Source organism: Leucopleurus acutus, assembly GCF_964270905.1.
Source record: "Leucopleurus acutus genome assembly, chromosome: 19".
In the NCBI taxonomy this organism is placed as follows: Eukaryota; Metazoa; Chordata; class Mammalia; order Artiodactyla; family Delphinidae; genus Leucopleurus; species Leucopleurus acutus.
The window spans coordinates 7,351,194-7,378,578 of NC_139161.1; the positions used below are offsets into that span (position 1 = coordinate 7,351,194).

The 27,385-nt window shown below is 58.9% G+C and overlaps 2 protein-coding genes across 3 annotated transcripts in view; one reads left to right on the forward strand and one right to left on the reverse strand.

Moving 5' to 3' along the window:
- Positions 1-19,727, forward strand: part of ITGB4 (integrin subunit beta 4) — a 30,695-nt gene extending 10,968 nt beyond the window's left edge. The window contains exons 14-40 of the mRNA XM_082861185.1: positions 1,793-1,896; positions 2,016-2,114; positions 2,289-2,418; positions 3,164-3,286; positions 3,376-3,482; positions 4,245-4,278; positions 4,455-4,646; positions 4,910-5,013; positions 5,328-5,386; positions 5,518-5,541; positions 6,544-6,692; positions 6,787-6,970; positions 7,820-7,964; positions 10,630-10,834; positions 11,636-11,793; positions 12,135-12,315; positions 12,461-12,598; positions 14,428-14,610; positions 14,698-14,833; positions 15,946-16,118; positions 16,631-16,909; positions 17,644-17,793; positions 18,345-18,533; positions 18,616-18,771; positions 18,854-19,018; positions 19,097-19,204; positions 19,312-19,727. Coding sequence (XP_082717311.1) covers positions 1,793-1,896; positions 2,016-2,114; positions 2,289-2,418; positions 3,164-3,286; positions 3,376-3,482; positions 4,245-4,278; positions 4,455-4,646; positions 4,910-5,013; positions 5,328-5,386; positions 5,518-5,541; positions 6,544-6,692; positions 6,787-6,970; positions 7,820-7,964; positions 10,630-10,834; positions 11,636-11,793; positions 12,135-12,315; positions 12,461-12,598; positions 14,428-14,610; positions 14,698-14,833; positions 15,946-16,118; positions 16,631-16,909; positions 17,644-17,793; positions 18,345-18,533; positions 18,616-18,771; positions 18,854-19,018; positions 19,097-19,204; positions 19,312-19,451 — 3,815 coding nt within the window. The 3' untranslated portion in view covers positions 19,452-19,727. The remainder of the gene's footprint in view (positions 1-1,792; positions 1,897-2,015; positions 2,115-2,288; positions 2,419-3,163; positions 3,287-3,375; positions 3,483-4,244; positions 4,279-4,454; positions 4,647-4,909; positions 5,014-5,327; positions 5,387-5,517; positions 5,542-6,543; positions 6,693-6,786; positions 6,971-7,819; positions 7,965-10,629; positions 10,835-11,635; positions 11,794-12,134; positions 12,316-12,460; positions 12,599-14,427; positions 14,611-14,697; positions 14,834-15,945; positions 16,119-16,630; positions 16,910-17,643; positions 17,794-18,344; positions 18,534-18,615; positions 18,772-18,853; positions 19,019-19,096; positions 19,205-19,311) is intronic.
- On the reverse strand, positions 19,718-25,844 carry GALK1 (galactokinase 1; the record flags this gene model as incomplete). Of its 2 annotated transcripts, none has more annotated exons than XM_082861186.1 (8): positions 25,585-25,844; positions 24,708-24,897; positions 24,149-24,268; positions 23,818-23,953; positions 23,525-23,706; positions 20,344-20,494; positions 20,075-20,241; positions 19,718-19,986 (listed from the first exon to the last, which is right to left on the reverse strand). In XM_082861186.1, exons 1-8 carry the CDS (start codon positions 25,747-25,749, stop codon positions 19,718-19,720), a joined length of 1,380 nt encoding a protein of 459 aa, XP_082717312.1. In that variant the 5' UTR covers positions 25,750-25,844. The 2 variants fall into 2 exon arrangements, with proteins under 2 accessions (XP_082717312.1, XP_082717313.1); XM_082861187.1 differs by having other exon boundaries at positions 19,842-19,986; positions 20,079-20,241; positions 25,585-25,775.
- Between the last annotated feature and the right edge of the window lie 1,541 nt (positions 25,845-27,385).

A 27,385-nucleotide genomic window follows, 5' to 3' on the forward strand; every position in this document is an offset into this window, starting at 1 on the left:
CCTCCACAAACTTGATGCCCAAGGCCCCTGCCAGCATGAAATCCCCATTGTGGAATGTCCCCCTGAGGTCCTCCGGCCCGTGCCCACCGCCTTCTCCACTCTCCCATCCCACTAGAGCGGGTACCACCCAGCTCAACCTCAGTGATCGGTGGTCTGTGGCATGGCGATCTTTCCTCTCTCGGAAGCGGCTACATCTCTAGCAGACAGGGCCTGGAGTAATGCATCCTCTGTAGCCCCACAGGGCCTAACACAGTGTGGGCCCAGGCCATGGGTACATAGCCTGGCCAGGGCTTCCGGAGCTGGGCAGGGGGTCACAGAACCCACAGGGGCCATATGGAAGTACTGAATGGGTAAATGGAGGAGAATGAATGAAAATCCACTCGCCAAATACTTACTAAGCCCCAACTGTATACTTGCCACGGGGGGGTCAAGACCCTGCTTTTCTATCCTTTCCTCCGTTCTTGCTTCTGTCTGCCATTAGTTCTCTTCACCTGCCCACCCCGGGGTGTGCCCAGAGAAATGAAGGGAGAACGCAGGACGTCTGGAGAAAGGCAGACATTTGGCACAGGCCAAGCTGAGACAGGAGGGGAGGGAGATGCAGCCAGGAAGGAGGCAGGGCCAGACTGCGAGGGGCTTGGGTTCCAGTCCAGGATGGGTCCAGTTTTAGTGTAGTCCAAACTTTTTCTTAAAAGGCTATACATTAAATATTTTCAGCTTTGTAAGCTATATGGTCTCTGTCACAACTACCCAGCTCTGCCATTGTAGCAGAAAGCAGCTTTAGGCAATACATAGGCAAATGAGTGTGGCTCTGTTCCAATAACACTTTTGCAAAAGCAGGTGGTGAGCTGGATTTGGCCCACAGGCTGTAGTTAATCAACCCCTATTCTAGTAAGGATATTGGACTTCATCCTTTGGGCAAAAGGGAGTCACTGGTGTGTTTCTTTTGTGTGTGTGTGTGTGTTTTTAATACATTTATTTATTTTTTATTTATTTTTGGCTGCATTGGGACTTCATTGCTGCGCGCGAGCTTTCTCTAGTTGCGGTGAGCGGGGGCTACTCTTCATTGCGGTGCGTGGGCTTCTTATTGCAGTGGCTTCTCTGGTTGTGGAGCATGGGCTCTAGGCACGTGGGGTTCAGTCGTTGTGGCATGCAGGCTCAGTAGTTGTGGCTCGTGGGCTCTAGAGCGCAGGCTCAGTAGTTGTGGCACACAGGCTTAGTTGCTCTGCAGCATGTGGGATCTTCCAGGACCAGGGCTCGAACCCGTGTCCCCTGCATTGGCAGGCTGATTCTTAACCACTGCGCCACCTGGGAAGTCCTCACTGGTGCTTTTAATTTCATTTTCTAACTCTTTCTATGTTAACCTTGTATCCAGCCACCTTGCTAAACTCACTTACGAAATCTAATAACTTATTTATAGATTCTTCTTGCTATTTTGTGGCATGTTTCTGATACTTGCACATGATGACAGTTTTTCATCTCTTAACTTTCCAAAACTTATGTTTTATTTCTTTTTCTTACCTTGTTGCATTGGCCAGGACTCATTAGAAGTTCTTAAACAGGGGAGACACATGATTGTGTTTGTGTTTTGGGGTGATCTCCCCAGCTGCAGAGTGGAAGGTAGAAGGGCACAATAGAGCGGGAGAAATGGAGAGGAGGGAGTTCCAAGAAAGCGACGAAGAGATGGCTCTGCCCCTGGCTGGAGACATCCTAGCTCCCAAGGCAGCTCCAGCCAGTGGGCAGCCTGGACTGCAGGTGCAAGTGTGCCTCTCCTCTCCCCTCCCCTTCTCTTCAGACCGAGGACGCTGCTCCATGGGCCAGTGTGTGTGTGAGCCTGGCTGGACAGGCTTGAGCTGTGACTGTCCTCTCAGCAATGCCACCTGCATCGACAGCAACGGGGTAGGCCTGGGCATGAGGCAGACGGGGGGGGCGGTAGAGGGGGCCCCAATCAAGACCACCCTTCCTCTCAGGCAGGGGTGGGGGCACAGCTGGCTCACTGGCGCCTCCTCTTGACTCAGGGTATCTGTAATGGGCGTGGCTACTGCGAGTGTGGCCGCTGCCACTGCAACCAACAGTCGCTCTACACAGACACCATCTGCGAAATCAACTACTCAGCGGTGAGGCCAGATTCACTGGGTATGGGCATGGGGACCCCAGGCACGGGGCAAGACGGACAAGAGGGGCTGAGCCTGGTGCCAGAGGAGCTGCCCGAGGGTGTGACGTGGTGGGAGCGGGCCTGGCAGGGGCCGCCGCCCAACACAGTGCCTGTCTGACCCTCTTCGCCCACCCAGATCCGCCTGGGCCTCTGTGAGGACCTGCGCTCCTGTGTGCAGTGCCAGGCGTGGGGCACCGGTGAAAAGAAGGGGCACGTGTGTAAGGAGTGCAGCTTCAAGGTCAAGATGGTGGATGAGCTTAAGAAAGGTATGGGGCAGGGAGAGAGGACTAGGCAGGGGGGCTTCCGATGGGGTAGGTGGTGTCTCTCATCTGGGCAGGTCTGTGGAGCTGGGTAGGGGGCTCATAATCCAAACTGAGGACATGCAGTCCAGAAAGAGGGGTTCCAGACCTGGGAGTGGTCACAGAACCCAGACAGGTCACACAGACCCAGGTAGGGGCCACACAGTCTGACCAGGGCACCCAGACCTGGGGAGATGGCTTCTGGCTTGGGCAGGGGGCAAAGAGCTGGGTAGGGCCATGAACACGGCAAAGGCCCATAATTGGGCCGTGGGGGCTCACAACCTCCTTTCCTCTAGGTCAGAGAAGTATTCTAGAAGGGACTTCCCTGGCGGGCCAGTGGTTAAGACTCCGCACTCCCGCTGCAGGGGGTGTGGGTTCGACCCCTGGTCGGGGAACTATGATCCCACATGTGGCCAAAAAAAAAAGAAAAGAAAAAAGAAAAACGTTGTAGAAGCCCAGCTCCTGAGCGATGCCCAGGACGGGCACAGATTTGCTTGCAGCCTTTGACGCTCCTGGAGGGCAGACCCCGCCTTGCCCCATCTGTATGCACAGTTTGCCGGGAACTTGCGTTCTTCCCCAGGGAGGTGCCTCCCACCCTGTGATGGGAGGGCTGGGCCCCAGAGTAGGGCTGTGGTGAGGAGCGGCCACCCCACCAGGCCCTAAGGTGCTCCGGGGTGGGGTTGGGTGCCCTGCCGACTGTCTGTGGGTGCAGCGGAGGAGGTGGTGGAGTACTGCTCCTTCCGGGACGAGGATGACGACTGTACGTACAGTTACACCGTGGAGGGTGATGGCGGCCCCGGGCCCAACAGCACCGTCCTGGTGCAGAGGAGGAAGGGTGAGCTGGAGGGCCGGCCGGGGGCGTGTGGGTGGCCTGTCGGGCCCCGGTGGGGGAAATGGCACCGACTTCCTCTCCTTCCTCCCTAGACTGCCCCCCCGGCACCTTCTGGTGGCTCGTTCCCCTGCTCGTGTTCCTCCTGTTGCTCCTGGCACTGCTGCTCCTGCTCTGCTGGAAGTACTGTGCCTGCTGCAAGGTGGGGGCTCCCCCAGGGTCTCCCCCCGCCGCCAGGGTCCCTGTAGGTGGCAGAGGCCAAGCGAACCCACATGTTCTGCCCAGCCCTGGTGCCCTCCCCACGCCAGCCTCTCACCTCTGCCAACCATCAGTGGCTGGATACCTGGGAGCCCCTGCCCGGGGGTCAGCCACATGCAAAGGGTCACGAGAGCTAACAGGGAAGGAAGGGCTCTGCCCGCCAGGAGCTGACAGTCTACTGGGGAGGAAAGACAGGAGACAGGAAAACATGGAGGACGGCATGGCATGGGATACTGAATTGTAGGGAGCAGAGACTACTCTCTGCAGTAACCCCCAGCGTGTGGGATATTAGTGTGTGTTACAGAGAAAAAGAGCTCTGTGATCAAATGCATTTGAGAAAGCGGTTTCTTCTCTGCAGGACTTCTCAGAGCCTTTGATCTAGTTGTATGAATAGTGAAACTATAAGGGGAAGGAATTCCGTGCTTCCCAAATGGGTTTGATCACAGAACCTTTACTTTCCAGAGTATACAGCAGGACCAGGGTCCCCTGGCACACATTTGGGGAACCCTCTGCCCCATCACCCTCTGTGTACCCACCTTATGTGCCACACACCTAGACCCCTGCAGCTGCCTGGATATCCTGGTGTCTGGGAAGGCACCTTTGCCCCCTCTGGACCGTTGGCGTGGGTGGCAGGTGGTGGCGGAAGGGGCTTACCTAGGCTGGGGTGGCTGTCTCAGCTCTCATCCTCACCCACCTTGTCTCCTAGGCCTGCCTGGCCCTTCTCCCGTGCTGCAACCGAGGTACGGGCCAGCATCAGCAGGGGTGGCGGGCTTCTGCCCGCTCTTTCTTCCAGCTGGGGTGGAGGGGAAGTGGGGGCCGAGTCTGGAACAGAGGTGGGAGGCCCCGGGGTCCCACCTGCAGGGGTGTGGTGGGGAAGGTCTAGGGAGCAGCCCAGTGTGAGGACCCTGTCCCGCAGGTCACATGGTGGGCTTCAAGGAAGACCACTACATGCTGCGGGCGAACCTGATGGCCTCAGATCACCTGGACACGCCCCTGCTGCGCAGCGGGAACCTCAAGGGGCGCGACACAGTCCGCTGGAAGACCACCAACAACGTGCAGCGGCCTGGCTTTGCCTCGCATGCTGCCGGCATCAACCCCACGGAGCTGGGTGAGGGCCAGGGCTGGGCACCGCAGGTCTTGGTGCTGCCCTTGGGGCCCGGGGCACGTTCACCGCTGCTCCCAGGTCCGGGATCACACCATTCCTATTTTCTCTGGGTATTGGGGTGCAGGCATAGGCCTGGCTGCCTTCTATCCTTCCTGATGGTGCTATAAGCCTCAGGTGCTCCCCTATCCAAGCATGGCTCCTGGACGGGGCTTCTGTGGTGCGCACTGTGCAGGGGGCTGACGACACCCCTCCCTGCCTGCCCCTAGCGCCCTACGGGCTGTCCCTGCGCCTTGCCCGCCTTTGCACCGAGAACCTACTGAAGCCTGGCACCCGAGAATGTGACCAGCTGCGCCAGGAGGTGGAGGAGAACGTAAGGGCCAAAGAAGCCGATCGCAGGCAGTGGCGTCTCTGGGCTGGGTGTGAGCCAGGTGGCGGGAGAGCAGAGGGAAGCAGCTGGGGAACCTGGATTCTTCCGGGCAGGAAAGAAGGGCTTCCCTGGACATGTGCCTGGCCTGGGATCATCCTGGGATCTGTTCCCTGTAAATGCCTCCAGAAGGGTGGAGGCAATGTGCGTGCCCATGGCCACGCCCCCAGCCCACCCCGAGAGGTCCTCCGGGCCTGGATGGCTCTGGGTGCAGAGGCTCCCCCAGGGCCCGAGCCTCACAGCCCTTCCTTGTCTGGCAGCTGCACGAGGTGTACAGGCACATCACGGGCGTGCAGAAGCTCCAGCAGACCAAGTTCCGGTGGGTCCTGGGTGCCCGGGGTTGGGTGAGGGTGCCGCCCGTATAGCCAACGCCAGGGGATCTCCCCCAAGCAGATCGTGCCTCCACCCCAGGGACCACCTGGCTCACGTTCCCCACTTTGTCCTCCACAGGCAGCAGCCCAATGCCGGGAAAAAGTGAGTCGAAGACACACAGGTGGGGTAGTACCAGCCCCAAGTACCTGCCCCCTCTGCCCCCTCCCCCACCCCAATCTCCATCTCCATCTCCATCCCACTGGAAAGGAGGGCTGTCTGTCTTTGGGTAGGACCTTCACTGAGCAAATACCAGTATGAAGCCCTCACCAAAAGCCAGCCCCCGTACTAGAACAGGAAAACCACAGGGAACCAAGCAGACCCAGTCTTTGCCCTCATGCCGGCGATAGCCCCCTACCCAGTACCCGGGATAGCCCGGTGCCCAGCTGCAGCCCTCCTCCGACGCCAAACGCCTTGATCCTGGAGGCACCACTGGGTGCCAAGAAGATGGTCCAGTGGGTGACACACCTCCTTCCCAGTTCCTACCCCGAGTCCCAGCCCCCCCAGGGGAAAAGTGGGGGTGGGAACAGCATGTAGAGAGGACAGAACTGCGTGCGCAGTAACAGAATACAGCTCTCACTGAGCACATCACCTTCAGTGAGAACCACTTAGACCAGCATTTTGAGTGCTTACGACGGGCCAGGCCTTGTTCTAAGGGCTTCATGTGTGTGGTTCTCTTATCCAAGTAGGTACCATTGCTATTCCCGTTTTATAGTTGAGGAAACTGAGAATCAGAGAGCTTAAGTAGCTTGCCCAAGGTTACCTAGCTGTTAAGATATAGAGCCAGGGTTTGAACCCAGGCAGTCTGGCTTCAGGGCCTACACCCTTCACATCTTTGCTGTCCTGACTCTACTTTTGCTTCAGCAGCCCTTCTTGGTGAGGTGGGTGGGAGCAGTAGCCTCATTTCACAGATGAGGATGCTGGCTGCAGGGTGAGGGGGCCCACCACGCTGGGACCAGCCTGGGCCCCTAGGACTGTCTGGTTCTGATGACTGCCTTTTGCTGCCTGGAATCTTGTCCCCTGATGGAGAGAGGACAGGTAGGCGGGACGGGATGAGTGCCAGCCTCCTGGCCAGCCTGACACCTCCCCACCCAACCCCGCCCCCAGGCAGGACCACACCATTGTGGACACGGTGCTGATGGCGCCCCGCTCGGCCAAGCAGGCCCTGCTGAAGCTGACGGAGAAGCATGTGGAGCAGGGGGCCTTCCACGAGCTCAAGGTGGCCCCTGGCTACTACACCCTCACTGCAGACCAGGGTAGGTGGCCAGGCTCCCTGTGCCCCTCCCTCTCACCTCCCACCCCTGTGCGGCCCCCTGACCCCCATCTGACGTCTCCCCACCGCCTGCCCAGACGCCCGGGGCATGGTGGAGTTCCAGGAGGGTGTGGAGCTGGTGGACGTGCGGGTGCCTCTCTTCATCCGGCCTGAGGACGATGACGAGAAGCAGCTGCTGGTGGAGGCCATCGACGTGCCCGCGGGCACTGCCACCCTCGGCCGCCGCCTGGTCAACATCACCATCATCAAGGAGCAAGGTCGGTCAGGGTGGGGGGAACAGGGGGGCCAAAAGGGAGGCTCTGGGGTCCCTTGTTCCTCCCCAATCCAAGTGGAAGTGGGGCCTGGCCATGTGGCCTAGGCAAGTGATTTAACGTCTGAGCCTTGGTTTCTCCATCTGTAAAATGGGTATCAGGCTCTTGTGAGGAGTGTGTGGCTGTACGTCTCTGCACAGTGCCTGGTAGTAAGCACTCAGTGTGGGAGCTTCTCTTATAATCACCAGAGGGTGCTACGTCCTCCTGGAGCCATTGCACATCCCTCTCTCCTTGTTCTTCCCCTATGGCCTTTGAACTTGGGAGACTGAATAGGGCCCCCCTAGGATGGCAGGGCATCAGAGCAGGAAGGGGACTGGGGCCTCCCTCTGCCCAAGCCTATCTAGAGGGGTGAGCAAGGCGTCACACCACTGTCACCCACGGTGCCTTCCCTGCTGGTTCCTCGGGGAACCTGGAATTGTTGATAACCATCTTTCCGGCGCCCGGAGGGTCTGTTCTGGTCCCTGACCCCTCCTCCCCACCTGCTCCAGGACCCCAAGAAGGGGGGGTCCAGGACTTAGGCCTACTCTGCCTCAGCTCTCAGTCTCAGCTCTCATGTCTGGTCTTGCCCCTGCCCGGCCTCCTTTCTCTGCCCTGACCCTTCCAAGATGTTAGTTGGACACTGTTCCAGCCTTGTCAACTTTTCCTGGAAGACTTTTCCAGCCCCTTCCTCTGCCCTTCCCCAGAGAGGGGTGACAAGCAAACTCCTGGAGTCTGGGCCGGGCTGGGCCAGAGGGAGGGCGGGGGCTGAGAAGGGACTGTGGCCAAGGCCCCTGACCGGTGCCTGGCTCCTTGCAGCCAGCGGGATCGTGTCCTTTGAGCAGCCCGAGTACTTGGTTAGCCGCGGGGAGCACGTGGCCCGCATCCCCGTCATCCGGCGTATCCTGGACAACGGCAAGTCCCAGGTCTCCTACTGCACGCAGGACAACACAGCGCAGGGCAACCGGGTGAGTCTGCATCACGGAGTCAAGGGCACATCCCAAGGGCCCGGTGCGAGCAGGACATGGGGGCTGCCTGAGTCTGGATGCTGGTGGTGCCGCTGGCTGGCCTCCCAAGGACATGTCCATCTGCCCGGCCACCCTGCACCGGCACCAAAAGTGCCAGTGACGCCCTGAGTAAGGTCTCATCATGTCCAGACCATCCATGTCCCCCTCCCAACATCCCAGGATCCATCAGGACAGCCGAACTCTCCACAGAGAAATAGACACCTCCATCTGCCCCTGTCCAGGGACTCTGGGCTTCTTGACGTGGAATCACAGACCCCATGTCCCTGGGCTGTCATTGCCGGGCAGGCCGTCTCTGGGCCGTGCCACAGGAGCAGCCCTTCAGGGCAGGGAGGGCCGTGTGGCAGGGCAGTGTCCCCTTTATCACTGGGCCCCAGTCTCCGGGAACTGCCCAGTCCAGGTGGTGGGTGTGCTTGGATTGGCGTACAGGTCTGTTTGTTTTTGTAAATTTATTACCAACATTTTATGTTTTTTTTGTTTTGTTTTTTTTTTTGGCCATGCCGTATGGCTTGTGGAATCTTAGTTCCCCAACCCAGGGATCGAACCCGAACCCGGGCCCATGGCAGTGAAAGTTCAGAGTCCTAACCACTGGACCGTCAGAAAATTCCCTATTACCAACGTTTTTTTAAACTAATTTTTATTGGAGTCTAGTTGATTTACAATGCTGTGTTAGTTTCTGCTGTACAGCAAAGTGAATCAGTTATACCTGTACATACATCCACTCTTTTTTAGATTCTTTTCCCATATAGGTCATTACAGAGTATTGAGTAGAGTTCCCTGTGCTATACAGTAGGTTCTTATTAGTTATCCAGTTTATACTTATTACCAACATTTTAAAACTAAAAATATTCACATCAAAACTTCACTCAAAACGTAATAAAGTCTAGTCTCACTGGCCCACAGGCCCAGCCCACTTGGCAATCATGGGAGCAGGTGTGCACTCACATGATCCCGACACACACGCTATTCTTTTTATCGGTAGGAACAGTTCTCGTTACTGCTCCAGTGCTCCCCATAAAATCTCCAAAGAGGAATTTGGATGCCCAGAACTTTTCACTGAATATTATAGAGATTCTGGCTATCCTGTTATGCTTCTACAAAGATCCTTTGGGATTGAACTTTTTTTGTGTGTGTGGTACGCGGGCCTCTCACCGCTGTGGCCTCTCCCATCGCGGAGCACAGGCTCCGGATGCGCAGGCTCAGCGGCCATGGCTCACGGGCCTAGCGGCACGTGGGATCCTCCCGGACCGGGGCACAAACCCGTGTCCCCTGCATCGGCAGGCGGACTCTCAACCACTGCGCCACCAGGGAAGCCCCTGAACTATTTTTAAAAACATTTTATTTTTCAACTTTTTGTTTTGAAAAGTTTCAGCCTACAGGAAGATGGAAAGACCAACAAAATTAGCACCCATTTACTCTTTACGTAGATTGACCTTGCTTTCTTTCTCTCTTTCTATATAGATGTATACATGCGTGTGTGTGTATGTATGTATATATATATATATGTATACGTATTTATAGCTCTATAACTGTAGAGAGAAAGGGAGAGAGAGTGTGTTTGGTTTACTTTTGTTGGCTAAACCATTCAAGGTAAGTTGTAGACATCACATAGACCCTAAACCCTTCCGCAGGCGCCTGCTAAGAACAAGGGCACTCTACATGACTACGACAGAATTACCTAACTTAAGAAATGTCACATTGTCCTCATAACTACTAATTAGTCCATATTCGGATCCCCCCATGTTCACATGTCCCAGTAATGTCCTCTATAGCTTTTTCCCCCCAATCCAGGAACCAATCAGGGGTATGACATTGCATTTTGTTGTCATGTGTCTTTAGTCTCCTTTAATCTAGAATAATTCCCCGGCTTTGTCTTTTGTCACCTGGACATTTTTGAAGCATCCCCCCCGAGGTCAGTTGTCTTGCAGGCAACTCCTGCTTTTCTTTCTGGGTTTTTGTAGCGTTTGAGTTTGTCCCTCTCTGCACAGCGCGGCTGGCTAGCAGTGCCTGGAATTGAATGTTAGTTTGCAGTGCCACCTAGTGGCGTCATGTGACGGGAGCTCAGGAAAGCTCGGGGGCATTGGGGAAAAAAAAAAAAAAGCTGGAGATGTTGGAAGCACCCCACCCGGGAGGCAGGGCCTGGGGGCTGTGGGATCCAGACTTCGGAGCCCCAGTGCGGGGAACAGTTCCTCCCTCCCTGTCTGGGGCCTGCAAATCTCAGCTCCCCCGGCTGAGTGCCTGCCTGTATGGGACCCTCCACATCTGCATCCCTGTCTCTGTGCCTTGGTTCAAATGCTGGTGAACCAAGCAACCACAACTACCTGTGTGAACTTGGGCGAGTTTCTTCACCTCTGCGTGCCTCAGTTTCCTCATTTGTAAAATGGGGACAATAATATCTCTACCTCACACTGCCCTGAGGAGTAAACAAGCTAATATTTGTAATGCGCTTGACGTGCAAGAGGTGTTGTAGAAACATAAGCCATTCCGTGTCCACGTGGGACAGTCTGTGTGTGAGGGTCTCTGCATTATCTGTGAGGTTGGGGTGGGGTGTGTGGCCGTTACTCATTCTCCTAGGCCTGGTCTGACCCTGACCCCTTCCCACTCCCAGGACTACATCCCCACAGAAGGCGAACTGCTATTCCAACCTGGGGAGACCTGGAAGGAGCTGCAGGTGAAGCTCCTGGAACTGCAGGAGATGGACTCCCTCCTGCGGGGCTGCCAGACTCGCCGCTTCTACATCCAACTCAGCAACCCCAAGTTTGGGGCTCGCCTGGGCCAGCCCCAGTCTGCCACTGTTATCATTGGGGACCAAGGTAGGCAGAGTCTGGAGTCAGCTTAAGCAGGGCTGGGGACTTCTTGACAGTCTTAGCAAGTAAAAATACAGGACGCTCAGTTAAAGTTGAATCTCAGGTAAGTAACAACCACATTTGTAGTATAAGTATGTCCCATGCACTATTTGGGATGTACTTATCCGAAAAAAGTGTTTGTTGTTTATCTAAAATTCCAATTTAACTAGATATCCTGCCTTTATCTGGCAACCCTACTCTCAATCAGAGAGGCTGGGGTCATGTGGCCACCGGCCTGCTGCTGGCTGTGAATCCCACCACTAAGGGCCTTAGCCCTTTGACTTCGGCCTTAATTCTAGCTAAAATGCAGGTGTTTCCAGAAGGGGTGAAACAGTTCTTATGGGTCCTGAGAACTGTATAGTGGGGTCTGTGAGCCCACCCAGAGAGGAGGCTTGCCGAGAAGATGGGGCAGGAGGCGGAGTCTTGGGGTCCAGGAGTGATGGAGGGCGTTGGGAGGAGCCAGATTGTCTCACGTGGGACATACCCTTGGCTGCCAAAGGGAGAGAGCAAACTCGTTCCTCCTTCTCATCCCTCCAGAGACCCTCCTGGGCACCCCCAAGTTTGGCAGGATGCCCTGTGCTTTACTAATGGGGGCACCAGCCCTCTAGAGACCCCCTTTGGCAGGTCTCAGTTGAGGGGGGTGCAGGGAAGGAGCGTTGATGTTTTAACTGGGCTTCTGGCGCCCCCTGGTGGCGACGGTGGGTTCCTGCCCCCCTCAAAAGCGGGGTGTCTCAGCTGGCTGCCCTGCCCTGGTTTGACCCACTACAGATGAACTGGACGGGAACTTAATGGGCCAGACCCTATCATCACCCCTACTCCCCCGGGGTGACCTGGGTGCCCCACAGAACCCCAATGCCAAGGCCACCGGGTCCCGGAAGATCCACTTCAACTGGCTGCCCCCTCCTGGCAAGCCAACAGGGTACCGGGTAAGGTGGGGGGCAATGAGGGTGGTGGATGGGGGAGGCTGGGCACATAGCGGGGAGGTGGGCCACCGGGGGGCAGAGGGCCCTTGAGGGAGAGGAGAGGGCATGCTTGGCCTCAGTGGACGGGGGAACCCCCATCTGTGCCCCGGGGGAGAGGCAAGTTCCTGGACTGTGGCCCCACCACCCCAGAAACACCTCTGCCCTGCCCCAGCCCTGCTGTGTGAACCTGGCAGGTCACTCGGTCCTGTCTGTGCGCAAAGGGGGTAAAACAAGGGCAGGGCTCAGTGGAGGGACGATCAGCTCTGCCAGCTGCTCCCCACTGACCAGCCCCGCCCCGGGAGCAGGTGAAGTATTGGATCCAGGGGGACTCTGAGTCCGAAGCCCACCTCCTCGACAGCAAGATGCCCTCGGTGGAGCTCACCAACCTGTACCCGTACTGCGACTACGAGATGAAGGTGTGCGCCTACGGGGCGCAGGGCGAGGGCCCCTACAGCTCCCTGGTGTCCTGTCGCACTCACCCGGAAGGTGAGGCCTCGCCTTTCTGTCCATCCACCTGTCTGCCCCCCAGCTACCCTGATGCCAGCGTGCCCAGCCCTGTCCCCCGACCCCCTAGAACTCTGCCCCCTCTCTGCGGCTGACAGCTCTCTTCCTGCATCCCCTCCCCCTCCAGCTCCCAGCGAGCCGGGGCGTCTGGCCTTCAATGTCGTCTCCTCCACCGTGACCCAGCTGAGCTGGGCTGAGCCGGCCGAGACCAATGGCGAGATCACAGCCTATGAGGTCTGCTATGGCCTGGTCAACGAGGACAGCCGTAAGGATCTGGACCTCTCCTTCTGCCCCCAGGGAGGGGGCAAAGAGTGGGAGGAGGTCACAGCGTCCCGGGCAGTGGATGAGCCCATATGTCTGACTGCCTGGGGCATCGTTAGGTCTGTGGTCAGGTTTGGGCTGAGTTGCATTCCAAAGCCAGGCCCAGAAGCTCCCAGGGCGGGTAGGGATGGAGGGCCTGAGATTATATATGTGCAGTGGGGTCACAGGTCCAGGGCTGCCTGCCCACGCAGGTAACTAGAATGGCTCAATTCTACGCGGTTCTCTTAGGGCCAGAGTAGAGTCGACAGATTTAGCAAATAAAAGCAGAGGACGCCCTGAGCTTCAAACAGACAATTCTTCTAGTACATTTCATGCAATATTGTATCTGGCAGCCCTAGGCAAAGCACCTGGCAGAACTGTTATTTTTCTCCCAGTCCTGGAAAGGGGAGGGACCACCCCTGCCAGCTGTCAGGATGAGAAACTATTTGAGGGAACTTGGTCCCACCTCTCGCCTGGTGCAGGGCCCTTCTCCTTGCGCTCTCACCTCCGTTTGGCCCATCTCAGGGATGGAGAGCTGAGTCAGGCTTACCACCGCCAGGGTGGCCCAACAGGGCCGAGGGCAGCAGGATTGCTCTGGGTCTCAGGCTCCTTGCCCTTTACTAGCCTGGCTGACCAAGCACAGCCTTGTCAGCAGCTGCATCACATCCTTGGCTCATTCTGAGTTTACAACACCTGGTCCACCCATGGACCACTGTCAGGAAGTGTTTTCCGACCCAGCCTTTAATCCCAGGAATGACTGATGGTTTCAGCCCACGGCCTTAGCCTGCTGAGGCCTCCGCTGTGTCACGAACGTGCGAGGCAGGCCCGAGGGCATCAGCGACTTTGGGGTGGCCCCCTTCCCTTCTACCCCTGGTGGACAGAGATGAGAGAGGGCGGTTAGAGACCTCCCCCGGCTGACAGCCCAACGTCAGCCAATTCTTGGAGCACAGCTGTTTACTTACCAAACAGCATCAAGGGACTTCCCTGGTGGTCCAGTGGTTAAGAATCCATGCTTCCACTGCAGGGGGCACGAGTTCGATCCCTGGTTCGGGAATTAAGGTCCCGCAGGCCACGCGGTGGGCAAACAAACAGCATGAAGCTTAGCAGGTGTTGTTTTTCCAGAGCCCTCCTTTGGACCCCTGGGGAACTGGGACATTTTCTGGTCTCCCAGACGTCTTCCAACATAGAGGGCCCCATCTTGTCACATGGGGGCCTAGGCACCGTACCTTGCTTAGAGCAGCCTGGGGTCTCTTCCTTCTCTCTCCCAGGGCTTGCGTCCACCCTTCTAGGTGTGGTGGAGGAGAGCTGCTTCCCCTCTGCTCTCGCCCTTAGCTCTCACACGCCTCGGCCTGTCCTCAGGTGCAGGTTCAGGCCTGCCTCTCTCCTCCCGTCCCTGCCCAGGTGACCAGGGCAGCCGTGCATTTGGGGTTTGGTTGTGGACAGGGAGGCACAGGTGCTGAGGGCGCCCAAGCCTCTGGAGCCAGCGTCACGCAGACGCACATGGACGCAGGACCCTTTACCAATTGGTAGAGGTGACAGTGGGGCCGACTTGAGTCTAGTCTGTCTCTGCCACTTAACCTGGCGATGAGCCGCGTGGAGGCTTCTCTAAGCCAGTCACACCCAGGTTCTCAGGGCTTGGCACGCAGCTGGGTTTCAACAGTTGCTCGCTCCCTGACTCGTTCCCCAAACTCCTGGGTGCAGTTCAGGGGCTGTGCAACAGTCCTGGTGCACCAGAGGCAGGGATGCACCAGGCCAGAAGCTGGTGACCCCTCTGAAGCACTCTCCCTGTTCCAGGACCCATCGGGCCCATGAAGAAGGTGCTGGTGGACAGCCCCAAGAAGCGGACGCTGCTCATCGAGAACCTGCGGGAGTCCCAGCCGTACCGCTACACGGTCAAGGCTCGCAACGGCGCAGGCTGGGGGCCTGAGCGGGAGGCCATCATCAACCTGGCCACCCAGCCCAAGCGGCCCATGTCCAGTGAGTGGCGGGTGGGAGGCACAGGGCAGACAGGGGCGGGCAGGAGGCCGAGGCTGGGGCCCTGGCTCACCCGCTCCCGCCCTGCAGTCCCCATCATCCCGGACATCCCCATCGTGGACGCCCAGAGTGGGGAAGACTACGAAAGCTTCCTCATGTACAGCGATGACGTGCTCCGCTCCCCGACGGGCAGCCAGAGGCCGAGCGTCTCTGAGGACACTGGTGAGTGGGCCTGGGACGCCTGCGAGGAAGGTGGGGGTCCTGGGTAGAGGGTGGGGCCATCACTGGTGTCCAGAGAGAGCCAAGGGGCCAGTGAGCACTGGGCACGACGGTCACACCAGAAGTCCCCTCTCAGCCCCAGGCGAGCATCTGCAAAGCCGACGGTTTGGCAGGCACCACACTGGCTCTGGGTACAGGGGGGATAGAGCCGACGTGGCCCCAGTGAATAGTGTGCACGTCTGTGAGGACAGGCAGAAAGCCATGTGCTTGGGGCACATGCACACAGGCTCGTGCACATGGGACTGGAAACACAGTTTTGAGACTGGAGGGCTCACCAGCAGTGCCATGGAATCAGGCCACCTCCCAGGGACAGGGCTATGTGGGAGGAGGCAGGCCGGGCTCTGGGGCCCACAAAGCAGTGTCTCCCCACACTGGCCCTGTACAGTGTGACGCAAAGAGCCCTCGACTGGGACTCTTGGGGACTCAGTTTTAGCTCTGGCTCCACTGCAGGAATTCAGATGAATCACCCTCTCTGTGCCTGTTTTCTGATCTGAAATGAGATGCCGATCACACACTACCATTAGTGAAAATCCTTCAGGATTTGTATTTTCTTCCATCCTTGCCTATACCAGGCCTCCATGGTGTCAAGCCTGGGTTTAAGGAACCCAAGCCCAAGGGTCTTGAGAGTTTTGAGGGTCTGAAGTAAAGAGCAGCTGGTACGCAGCAGGTGCCCCAGCGCAGCTGCACTACACTTGGCTGCCTGTGACGCACACCGGCTGCTGGAACTGCCCCTGGGAGGCCGGCAGGGGAGAGCTCACTCCCTCCGTTATCCAGATGGGAAACTGAGGCTCAGAGCAGGGAGTCCTCACAGCTGGTGGCAGAGCCCAGGCTCTAGTCCAGGGGTCTCCCCTCGCCAGCTGCAGCCCGGGCCGCCCTCTTCCACCTCTCGGGCGAGGGCCTCACTGGCCACCGGGCTCCCCGGCACACACCCGGATCCCAGAGAGCCAGAGGACGGGCTCACGTCACAGCGCCGCCCGCCTCCTCCCCCAGCCCCTCTGCGCAGCCGCCCGCGCCCCCCGGCGGTGCCAATGCGGCCCTTCGTTGTTCCCAAGGCGGCAGCGGCTGGAAGTTCGAGCCCCTGCTGGGGGAGGAGCTGGACCTGCGGCGCGTCACATGGCGGCTGCCCCCGGAGCTCATTCCGCGCCTGTCGGCCAGCAGCCGGCGCTCCTCCGACACCGCCGAGCCGCCCCGCGGGCCCCTGGACGACGGCGCCGCCGATGGGGGCGCGCGGGGTGCCAGCGGGGAGGGAGGTGACCGGCCTGCCCTCACCCGCACCCACCTAGGCTCACTGGTTTGCTGCCTCTGGGCTCCAGCCAGAGCCCACCGCGGCCAGGCTGCCCGGCTGCCACCCCAGAGCCAAGGGACCCCAGGGCAGGCGCTGGGGCTCTCTCCAAAGCTAGACTGCCCCCAACCTTCCAAGTCTGTTGTGTCCAGGGCAGGCCCTGGTGCCCAAGGAGACCCCTCAGAGGCCTCAGGGGACCCAAGGGCAGGCGTTTGGGCTCTCCCCAGGGCAGGGCCAACCGCAGGGGCAGTGAGTCCCCGGCTGAGGTCAGCGGCCATCCATAGGGGCGTCCTGCCGGGCCACAGGACCTGAGTTGCAGACGCCTAGGGGGCCCTTGTACTCCTCCAAGGACCTCTGTCCCTGGCGGGCCAAGGGAAGCAGGTTGTTTTTATGCCAAGGGCCCCCAGAGGGTAGGTAATCCAGGGAATTCCCAGGGCCGCAGCCTGCCCCGAGGGGCTCCAGGTCTGGTGCGGGCCGGTCCGGTGACCCTGCTCTACCCCACAGAGCACCTGGTGAACGGGCGGATGGACTTTGCCTTCCCGGGCAGTGCCAACTCCCTGCACAGGATGGCTGTGAGCAACGCCGCCTACAGCACCCACCTGAGCCCACACCTGCCCCACCGCGTGCTGAGCACATCCTCCACCCTCTCGCGGGACTACCACTCGCTGACCCGCCCGGAACACTCGCACTCGTCCACGCTGCCCAGGGACTACTCAACCCTCACCTCCCTCTCCTCCCAGAGTGAGTGCCCGCCACCTCCCCTGCTCTCCCCTAATCCTTCCTCTCTTCCAGCTCCTGGAGGCTCGGGCTGCTGGCCTGCCGTCCCCCTCCTGCCCATCCTCTGACGTGCACACTTCCTGTCCTCTCACTCTTGTTTTGTCCTGCCCTAGGCCTCCCTCCCATCTGGGAACACGGGAGGAGCAGGCTTCCGCTGTCCTGGGCCCTGGGGTCCTGGAGTCGGGCTCAGATGAAGGGGGTCCCCCACTCCGGGGACTCCAGAGACTCTATAATCCTGGCTGGGCAGCCAGCAGCACCCTCTTGGGGCCCAGGTAGTATAGGGGTGGCCATCCTGTGCCTCCACAGCTGTCCTGCACCATCTGTCACCCATCCACCCACCGCCGCCGCTGCCCGCGCCGCCTTACCCTCCATTCCATCCACATCAGCGCTGGTGCCTAACGCAGCTTCTGTCCTCTGGGGGTGCTGGGCTGGGGCAGGAGAGGGGCCAGGCCAGCTGAGGAGGGTGGGGGCCGGCTGACTCACGAGCTCACCCCTTCTCGGCACAGGCAGGGCCCGCACCCACGTCCTGCACAGGACATTCAGGAGGTGCTGAGTGGCCTGGACAGGGTGTTGCAGGGTGAGTGGGCCACCTGGCCGGCGGTCCATGCAGGCGCCAGAGCCGAGGGCGGTCAGGGCTAGAACTAGGACTCCTGCCCAGACACCCCCGACACCGGCTGACTGTGGCCTCCTGTCTCCAGGCTCCCGCTTGGCTGCAGGTGTGCCCAACACCCCCACCCGCCTGGTGTTCTCAGCCCTGGGACCCACGTCTCTGAAAGTAAGCTGGCAGGAGCCGCAGTGTGCGCGGGCGCTGCAGGGCTACAGCGTGGAGTACCAGCTGCTGAATGGCGGTGAGGCACGGCTGCTGTCGGGCTGACACGCGGGGACACCCGACTGTCAGGAATCCACCCAAGTCCCTTGAACACTAATGCTCCCCCCACCACCCACCTTTCCGAGAGAGTCTCGCTCTTCTAAGACTCCCACTGCCTCTTCTGATGAGTCCTCATCCACCTCCCTAGGCCTCTCTCCAAATCATTCCCACTGCTAGGTTTTACCTAACAAGGCCTCACCGGCCTAGGGACCCAGGGCCTCTGCTGGCCTATGAGATGTCTTTTCAGGAGTCGGGAAGTGGTACTTCCGTGGGCAGACACACTCGCGGCAGCATGCCCTGGGCCCATAAACGGCCAACATACACAGATGGGATTTCAGGTTCCACTCATTCCTTGTATAGCGTACAACGAACCATACTATACAAGGCTGACCCCACCTGTACCCAAGCCACAGCTAATGCTGGGTGGGTGGTGGCTAGGTCTTGACAGTAGCCTAGGGAAGGGGTGGGATCAGGCTGGGGATAGGAATGAGGAATGCTGCTGCTCTGCTACCTGCCTCCATCCCCACCCAGGTGACCTGCATCAGCTTAACATCCCCAACCCCAGCCAGACTTCGGTGGTGCTGGAAGACCTCCTGCCCAACCACTCCTACGTGTTCCGCGTGCGGGCCCAGAGCCAGGAAGGCTGGGGCCCAGAGCGCGAGGGTGTCATCACTATCGAGTCACAGGTGCACCCACAGAGCCCTCTCTGCCCCCTACCGGGTGAGTTACCCCCCCACCCTGACAGTGGTCCCCCCATCTTGTACCCACAAACCCACCGACACCCTTCCTCTGCTGTCCGCAGGCTCTGCCTTCACTTTGAGCACGCCCAGCGCCCCGGGCCCACTGGTGTTCACCGCCCTGAGCCCAGACTCTCTGCAGCTGAGCTGGGAGCGGCCGCGCAGGCCTGATGGCGACATCCTCGGCTACCTGGTGACTTGTGAGATGGCCCACGGAGGAGGTGCTGCCCGCCCCAGGGTCAGGGGGACCAGGGGAAGGGTGGAGGGGGAGCCACCGAGGCTAAAGGCATCTTCCCTGCCCAGAGCCAGCCACCACGTTCCTGGTGGACGGTGACAGCCCCGAGAGCCGGCTGACGGTGCCAGGCCTCAGCGAGAACGTGCCCTACAAGTTCAAGGTGCAGGCCAAGACCACCCAAGGTTTCGGGCCGGAGCGTGAAGGCATCATCACCATCGAGTCCCAGGCTGGAGGTAGAGGCTGTTTCACCCCTTCTCTGGCGACACCTTCTCCTGGCACCACCCTCTGACTGGCCCCTCTGCCCACTCCAGGCCCCTTCCCACAGCTGGGCAGCCACTCGGGGCTCTTCCAGTACCCAATGCCAGGAGAGTACAGCATCACCACCACCCACTCCAGCACCACTGAGCCCGTCCTACTGGGTGAGTTGCCCGGCGGGGGCTCCTGGCTCTCCCGGAGGAGCACAGCGCCAACAGAGGAAAGGGGGTTGGGGACCCAGGTAGACCCTTCAACACCTCTTCCCCTACAGACGGATTGACCCTGGGGTCCCAGCACTTGGAAGCCCATGGCTCCCTCACCCGGCACGTGACACAGGAGTTTGTGAGCCGGACACTGACCACCGGTGGAACCCTCGGCACCCACATGGACCAACAGTTCTTTCAGACCTGAGCCCCCGACCCCCCACCTCCTCTCCCTGGCGCTGCCTCAGCTACTCCATCCCTGGACCCCTGGCGAGCAGCCCACTCGCATGCTGATCGCAGGGCCGGTGCCTCTGGCCACAGAACAGGGGGTAGGTGTCCTCTGGGAGGCACGAAGTGGTCCCGGAAGGCCCTTCGGCTGCCCTCCTACCCTGGGCCCAAGCCCATTTGTAACCAAAGAGCTAGGACCAGCATGACAAGGTCCCAGCTTTGTTCTGCACTTAATAAAAGATTTTGCTACCGCTGAGCTCTGCCCTGTCCATGTTTCTGGGGCCTGCCCAGAGCAGGGGAGCAGTTCTTATACACACCTTTCTCTGATGCCCAAGCACACATCCACCTCTGGAGACAGGCAGGTATCAGAGCCAGAGGTAATACAAGTTTATTGAGCACCCAGGTTGGAGGGCAGGCCTGCCGTGGGCCAGCCTGGGAGGGCCTCACAGGCACAGCACCTGGGCGCCGTCGGCCGCCTGGGAAAGGTAGAAGGTGGCGGTCCCGCTGTACTGCCCCTGTAGGAGGGACGGGTGGGGTGGGGTCTGAGCACAGCACGGCCCTAGGAACCCATCTCTCCCGCTCCCCCCAGTCTCTGGCACCTACCCACCTGGATGTGCTGCATCACTAGGGAAGCGGCAGAGGCCTCCAGCAGGGTCACCGTGCAGCCACCAAAGCCACCGCCTGTCATGCGGCTGCCATAAACCCCGGGCGCAGAGAGCGCAGCCTCCACCAGCTGATCCAGCTCGGGGCAGCTCACCTCGTAGTCATCCCTGCAGAGAGGACACGGGGGGAGGCGGGAGGCCTTGAACCAGCCCCATCCGGCACAGGGGACAGCCTGTGACCAGGAGGTGCTGGGCACCCGGGGATCTCACCTGAGCGAGTTGTGACTCTCCACCATGAGGCGGCCGAAGGCTCTGTAGTCGCCGCGGCTCAGGGCGGCTGCTGCCTGGGCTGTGCGCTGGATCTCGCCCACCACGTGCCGCGCCCGCCGGAAGGCCTCCCCGCTCATCAGCTCCCTGCCAGCTGGGGCGGAAAAGGAGTCAGCAGACCCACCATCCACCGCCTCTGGGCCCCTGTGGACGTGGAGGAGGGGCACGATGGCTCCAGGGCGCTGGCTGGGGGGGGGCCGGGGCATCTCCAGTCTGAGATCTGGTTCTGACCAAGCTGTGGGTAGAACCTCGGGTTGGTGACCAAGGTTTCAGAGCCTCCCCTCCTCGACTAGAAAAGGGGACAACCGCCTCATTTGGCGCGCAGGGGAGGCTGAGCAGACACATGGAGTGCCCCCAGCAGGGCGCCTGGCACACAGTGGGGGCTCAATAAACAGCAGTTTGAGCCCCAGACTCAGTGCTTCCATGGTGCGTGGGACACAGTGCTGCCTTCAAGAGGCCAAGACAGAACAGGAAGGAAAAGTCCTGCTGGTGTTTTTGCTGGAGTTAACAGGGAAGCCTCCGAGGGCCAGGGCTCCGGAGTTGGGATACAGACCAGGTCTGCCCGGGGCACCCCAGGGAACCAGCAAGCTGTCCCACTGGCTAACGCTGAAGCTGGCAGAGCAAGCTGAGTCGCTAACGGCAGCCCCGAGCGCTTAGGACTTTACAACTTGACTCTGGGCGCCAGAGAGGTTTTGGGAGCAGGGGAGGCATGGAGCTGAGCTCTAGTTGACGAAAGTGACTGCCTTGCGCAGAGGGCCCTGCTGGGAGAAGCCAGCGCCGGGAGATGGCAGCTGTTAAAACAGTCAGAGACCAAGAGAGGCCGGTTCTGGGGAGGAAGGAAAGGCGGGCAGGGATGACTCAGTGTCCTGAAGTTTCAGACAGCAGTGACAAGGGTGAGGAAATAACAGAAAAGGGGAAGTCAAAAGCAGAGGCGTCCAGGGGCTTCCCTGGTTGCGCAGTGGTTGAGAGTCCGCCTGCCAATGCAGGGGACACAGGTTCGAGCCCTGGTCCTGGAAGATCCCACATGCCGCGGAGCAACTAAGCCCACGCACCACAATTACTGAGCCTGCGCTCTAGAGCCCGCGAGCCACAACTACTGAAGCCCGTGTACCTAGATCCTGTGCTCCACAACAAGAGACGCCACCGCAGTGAGAAGCCCGAGCACCACAATGAAGAGTAGCCCCCGCTCACCACAACTGGAGAAAACCTGCGTGCAGCAACGAAGACCCAATGCAGCCAAAAATAAAAACAAACAAACAAACAAAAAAATCAACCCATCACAGGGACTTCCCTGGTGGCGCAGTGGTTAAGAATCCACCTGCCAATGCAGGGGACAAGGGTTTGAGCCCTGTTCCAGGAAGATCCCACATGCCGTGGAGCAACTAAGCCCATGCGTCACAACTACTGAGCCTGTGCTCTAGAGCCCGCAAGCCACCATTACTGAGCCTGCACGCCACAACTACTGAAGCCCACGCACCTAGAGCCCGTGCTCCACAACACGAAGCCACTGCAATGAGAAGTACGCACACCACAACAAAGAGTAGCCCCCGCTCATCACAACTAGAGAAAGCCTGTGTGCAGCAACGAAGACCCAACGCAGCCAAAAATAAATAAATTTATATATTAAAAAAATCCATCACGGTGTTAGGTGTGATCACCAGAAAATGGTTAAGTAAATTACAGTGCACCTAGATGCTGAAATGCTATGTAGCTTTAAAAAGCCATGCTGATGACAGGCCTTTCATGACATAGAGAAGGGCTCTGAGATAATGTTAAGCAAAAAAAAAAAAAGGGCAGGTGGCAACACTGCATATACTAAACCTTGAGAATCCAGATGTTGAAACTAACATAACATTGTAAGTCAGGGATATTTCAATTAAAAATTTTAAAACTGGGACTTCCCTGGTGGTACAGTGGTTAAGAATCTGCCTGCCAATGCAAGGGACACGGGTTCGAGCCCTGGTCCGGGAAGATCCCACATGCCGCGGAGCAACTAAGTCCGTGCGCCACAACTACTGAGCCTGCGCTCTAGAGCCTGCGAGCCACAACTACTGAAGTCCACGTGCCACAGCTACTGAAGCCTGCACACCTAGAGCCCGTGCTCCACAAGATAAGCCACCGCAATGAGAAGTACGCACACCACAACGAAGAGTAGCTCCCGCTCGCCACAACTACTGAAGCCCATGCACAGCAACGAAGACCCAATGCAGGACTTCCCTGGTGGCACAGTGGTTGAGAGTCTGCCTGCCGATGCAGGGGACACAGGTTCGTGCCCCGGTCCGGGAAAATCCCACATGCGGCGGAGCGGCTGTGCCCGTGAGCCATGGCCGCTGAGCCTGCGCGTCCGGAGCCTGTTGCTCCGCTACGGGAGAGGCCACAACAGTGAGAGGCCTGCATACTGCAAAAAAAAAAAAAAAAAAAAAATGCAGCCGAAAAGAAAAAAAAAATTTTAATTAATTAATTTAAAAAAAGATACAGATGTAGAAAAACACTGGAAGGAAATATACTAAAATGCTAATAGTGGCTATCTCTGGGTAGTGATCTTATAGCTTGTTATTTTCTTCTTTGTACTTTTTTTTTTTTTTGGCTGCGTTGGGTCTTCATTGCTGCACACGGGCTTTCTCTAGTTGTGGCGAGCAGGGGCTACTCTTCGTTGTGGTGTGCGGGCTCCTCATGGTGGCTTCTCTTGTTGCGGAGCACGGGCTCTGGGCACTCAGGCTTCAGTAGTTGTGGCACATGGGCTCTAGAGCGCAGGCTCAGTAGTTGTGGCTCACGGGCTTAGCTGCTCTGCGGCATGTGGGATCTTCCCGGACCAGGGCTCGAACCCGTGTCCCCTGCATTGGCAGGCAGATTCTTAACCACTGCACCACCAGGAAAGTCCTCTTCTTTGTACTTTTCTGTATTTTCCATGGTGGATACTTAATCCTCACATTAGAAAAAGCAATATGGAGATTTCAAGCAGTCCTAAGTCAGCAGTGCTGGGGGAGTGGGCAGAGCTTGGCAGAGGTCCCTGGAGGTGAGGGGACGTACATCCAGGTCAAAGCCACAACGAGAGCCCGGAAGCCCCCCTCACCCCAGGGTGCCCAGCCATCTCCAGGACACAGTGCACCCAGCCAGCTCTCACCCTCCAGCTCCTCCAGCTGCACCTCACGAAGGCTCTCCTTGCCCAGCGCCCGGGCCACTTCTTCACACTGGCGCCGCCGCAGGGGATACTCGCTGGAGCCCAATGAGTGGCGGACGTTGGAGTTGGTGATGAGCACAGCCAGCTTGGGATCCAACAACGGCACCAGGCTTGTCTCCAGGGACCTGGGATGGAGATGGAGCCAGGAAGATGACAAGGCCAAGTGTCTGTTTGCCGCGCATGTTTCATCCAGGAGCTCTCCTACGAGGTGGGAGGGGACAAGGGGAGCCCCTGACCTGCAGTCAATGAGCAACGCGTGGCCTTTCTGCCCCAGCAGTGCGATGAGCTGGTCCATGATGCCACAGGGCACCCCTGCAAAGCTGTGCTCAGCCCGCTGACACACCCGGGCCCGGGCGGCTACTGTCCCCGAGTCTGCAGCACAGGGCAAGGTGGGAAGGCTGGGGCCCAGGAGGGGGCACTAGGGGTGGGAGCAGCCCCCAGTGTGTCCAGTGATACTCCAGGGAGATTCCCCACCCACTCCCCCAAAGCCACAATTGGGGTAGGAAGCTCTGATCACAAGACCTCAGGGAAGGAGGGCTGCGTTGGGAGCTGGGGTCTAGGAGGTACCTGGGCAGAGCTGCTGCAGGAAGGTATACGTGGCCACTTCCAGGGATGCTGAGCTGGACAGCCCACCCCCCAGGGGCACTGAGCTGACCACCACTGCACTGAAGCCAGGGAGGGGGGCAGCTGCAGGAGAAAGAATAGATGACGGTAAGACGGGCCATCTGGGAGGATGAGCACAAGAAGGGCATGTATCCTGGTATAAAGGAGGCAACTGCCTGGCAGCTGCTCCTGGGGAACTGTGTCTCAATTGTCAGAGGCCACCAACCTGTTGGGCCAAGGGGTCCACCGCCCTCCATCCTCCTACCCTGAGGTTTCTGGGACACAGACTCCTAGTTCTCCTGGTTTAGGGCTCTGGAGACCAACGGGCTGGGGTTTGAACCCTGGCTCCTCCAATCATGTCATGGGCAACCCAGGGATGGTTCTAGAACCTCTGCGGGCATCAGTCTCCTCACCTGTACAATGGGGATGCTCCACGCTGCATGCCTACCCCACAGTGGATTAGATGAGCTAATGAGCCTCGCAGCTGAGAGACAGGAATTTGACCCAGGCCTGGGCCCCATACCTGGGTAGTGCTGAATCACTCCCTTGACGTAGTTGGCCCAGTGGGGGGCCCCAGGCTCCAGGGGCCGCTGGGTTGTGGGCAGGGGAAACTGCAGCCGGCGGGGCTCGTCGGCATCCTCAGAGGTGGTAAGGAGGGAGATAAGCCCATCTGCCCGGGGGCTGCCCACCAGCACCGTCCCAAGCTCCAGCGCCTGGCAGAAGAAACAAATAGTATGCAAAACTTCCACTACCAAGGGGCCAGGGACAGACAAGGAGGTGACCTCCAGGCTCAACATGAAGGGAATGGGGAGTGTCTCAGGGAAGAGCCTGCATGTCCATCTGGCCTTGGGGGGCTTGGGTCCCACCCCATAGGTCTTCAGGGGCAGGGCCAGTGCAGCGGGAGTGCAGACCTGGACTCTGCCCTAAGCGTGGGCTCCTGGCTGTGGGTCAGTAGGAAAACAGAATCAGACGAGCTCTTTCTGACGCCTTCCCATTTTGGAAGATGCACAGTGGGATGGACATGGCCCCAGGCTAAGGCAGCTCCACCTCAGCTGTGTGACCTTGAGCAGATCACTAGCCCTCTCTGTGCCTCCATTCCCTCCTCTGCGAACTGAACGGGCCGGACCAGGAGGCTTAGGGCTACTTCGCCTCGGTTTACAGTTGGGCCGCGTTCCGCATCCCCCCACAATCTGAGGTGGCTCCCAAGGAGATGGCGAGGATCAGCGGTCCATAGCCTACTTCCTCGCGGATTCCCCGTTTCCTCCCTTCCAACGTGTGAAACGCCCCGTCCTAGGGTCTCTCCCACGTGCTCGTCCCCCACACTCGGCTGGAGTAAAAGTTCGGAGCGACCCGCCCAACGGTGCAAGCGGGGAGATGGCGCCTCCCCCGCAGCCCCTCACCATGGGCAGCACCAGGCCCTGGTTGTAGTCCGTGTGCTCCCCGATGAGGTTGACGCGGCCCGGGGCCGACACGGCCAGCTCGGGCTCGGCCCCGAACTCCTCCAGGAAGGCTCTCCGGGCCTTGGCCAGCAGCTCCCCGGGCTGGCGCTGCTCGGAAGCGGCCATGACACTCACCCTGCGGCTCTGCCGGGCGCAGTCGGGTCGGCTCGGGATGCTCGGGGCGGAGCCGCGCTGCGTCGGCTCACACAGCTGCACGCACCGCCCCAAATCGGGCCGCGCTGGCCCCGCCCCGCCCGCGGTTCCGGCCCAATCCACCAGCTGGGCGCGCGGGGCGGGCTGACGGCGGGCTTTCCAAAGAAGTGCTGGGCGCCCAGCGGGGCGGGTATTGGCGGGCCCGGGACATCTGAGCTGCTCTTTCCTGGCCCTGGTGCCCCTCTCTGTGTCCACACCCATCCACCCAGCCATCTACCCCAGCCGGAGCAATAGAGCTGGCCTCCCACACCTGGGTTTCCCAGAAGGATCTCCTAGGTCCTAAAGTCCTGCAACCGTGATGGGTCACCAGCCTCTGATCATAAATCCGTGAGAGGGCCGCCAGACAATCAGTGTAAATAGAAATAAGGAAAGCCAAGTGTGGTGGAGTCACTTTCTACACGCTTCTTTTCTAGAGTGGACCTGCTGGCCCAGCTCCTAGCAATGGAAGGAGTAGGGAGGGTGGAGATGGACAGCAGTGGGCCCAGCCCCTCCTGGAAGGACCCACCCAGCTGCCAAGGTAGGTTGGTCGGTTGGCCCCAGCAGATGCTTTCTCAGCCTGGAACCTTGGTCCCAGGGCCTGGTGCCCAGAGTCTGACACTAGCCACCTCCTCTCTCACCAGCCTGCATCCTAAACCTTCAAGCTGTCCCCAACACCTCACTGGATGCCTGTCCACAGTTGGCCACCCCATATGAAACCTTGGAGGGGAAAGGCTGAAATGTAAGCAGACTCTTCGGGATTAGAGTGGGGGTTTTGTGGAGGGTTGCAGCCAGGGTAGCTTGGGGTCTGCTCAGGGGGTTGCCCCAAGAACATTCAGAAGTCAGCTCTGAAAACTCCTAGAAGTAAACATAAGGATAAACCTTTGGGACCTTGGCTTAGTCAATGGTTTTTTAGATAGGACACCAAAAGCACAAGCAACAAAAGAAAAATACGTAAATTGTACTTCATCAAAATAAAATACTTTTGTGCATCTAAGGACCACCCCATCAAGAAAGTGAAAAGACAACCCACAGAATGGAAGAAAATATTTGCAAATCATATTTAAGGGACTTACTTGTATCAAGAATGTATAAAGAGGGCTTCCCTGGTGGTGCAGTGGTTAAGAATCCGCCTGCCAATGCAGGGGACACGGATTCAAGCCCTGGTCCTGGAAGATCCCACATGCCGCGGAGCAACTAAGCCCGTGTGCCACAACTACTGAGCCTGTGCTCTAGCGCCCTCGAGCCACAACTACTGAGCCCGCTTGCCACAACTACTGAAGCCTGCGTGCCTAGAGCCCGTGCTCCGCAACAAGAGAAGCCACCACAGTGAGAAGCCCGTGCACTGCGATGAAGAGTAGCCCCCGCTCGCTGCAACGAGAGAAAAGCAACGAAGCAGCAACAAAGACCCAACGCAGCCAGAAACAATAAATAAATTATAAAAAAAAAAGAATGTATAAAGAAGGACTTCCCTGGTGGTGCAGTGGCTAAGAATCCGCCCGCCAATGCAGGGGACACGGGTTCGAGTCCTGGTCTGGGAAGATCCCACACGCCACGGAGCAGCTAAGCCCTA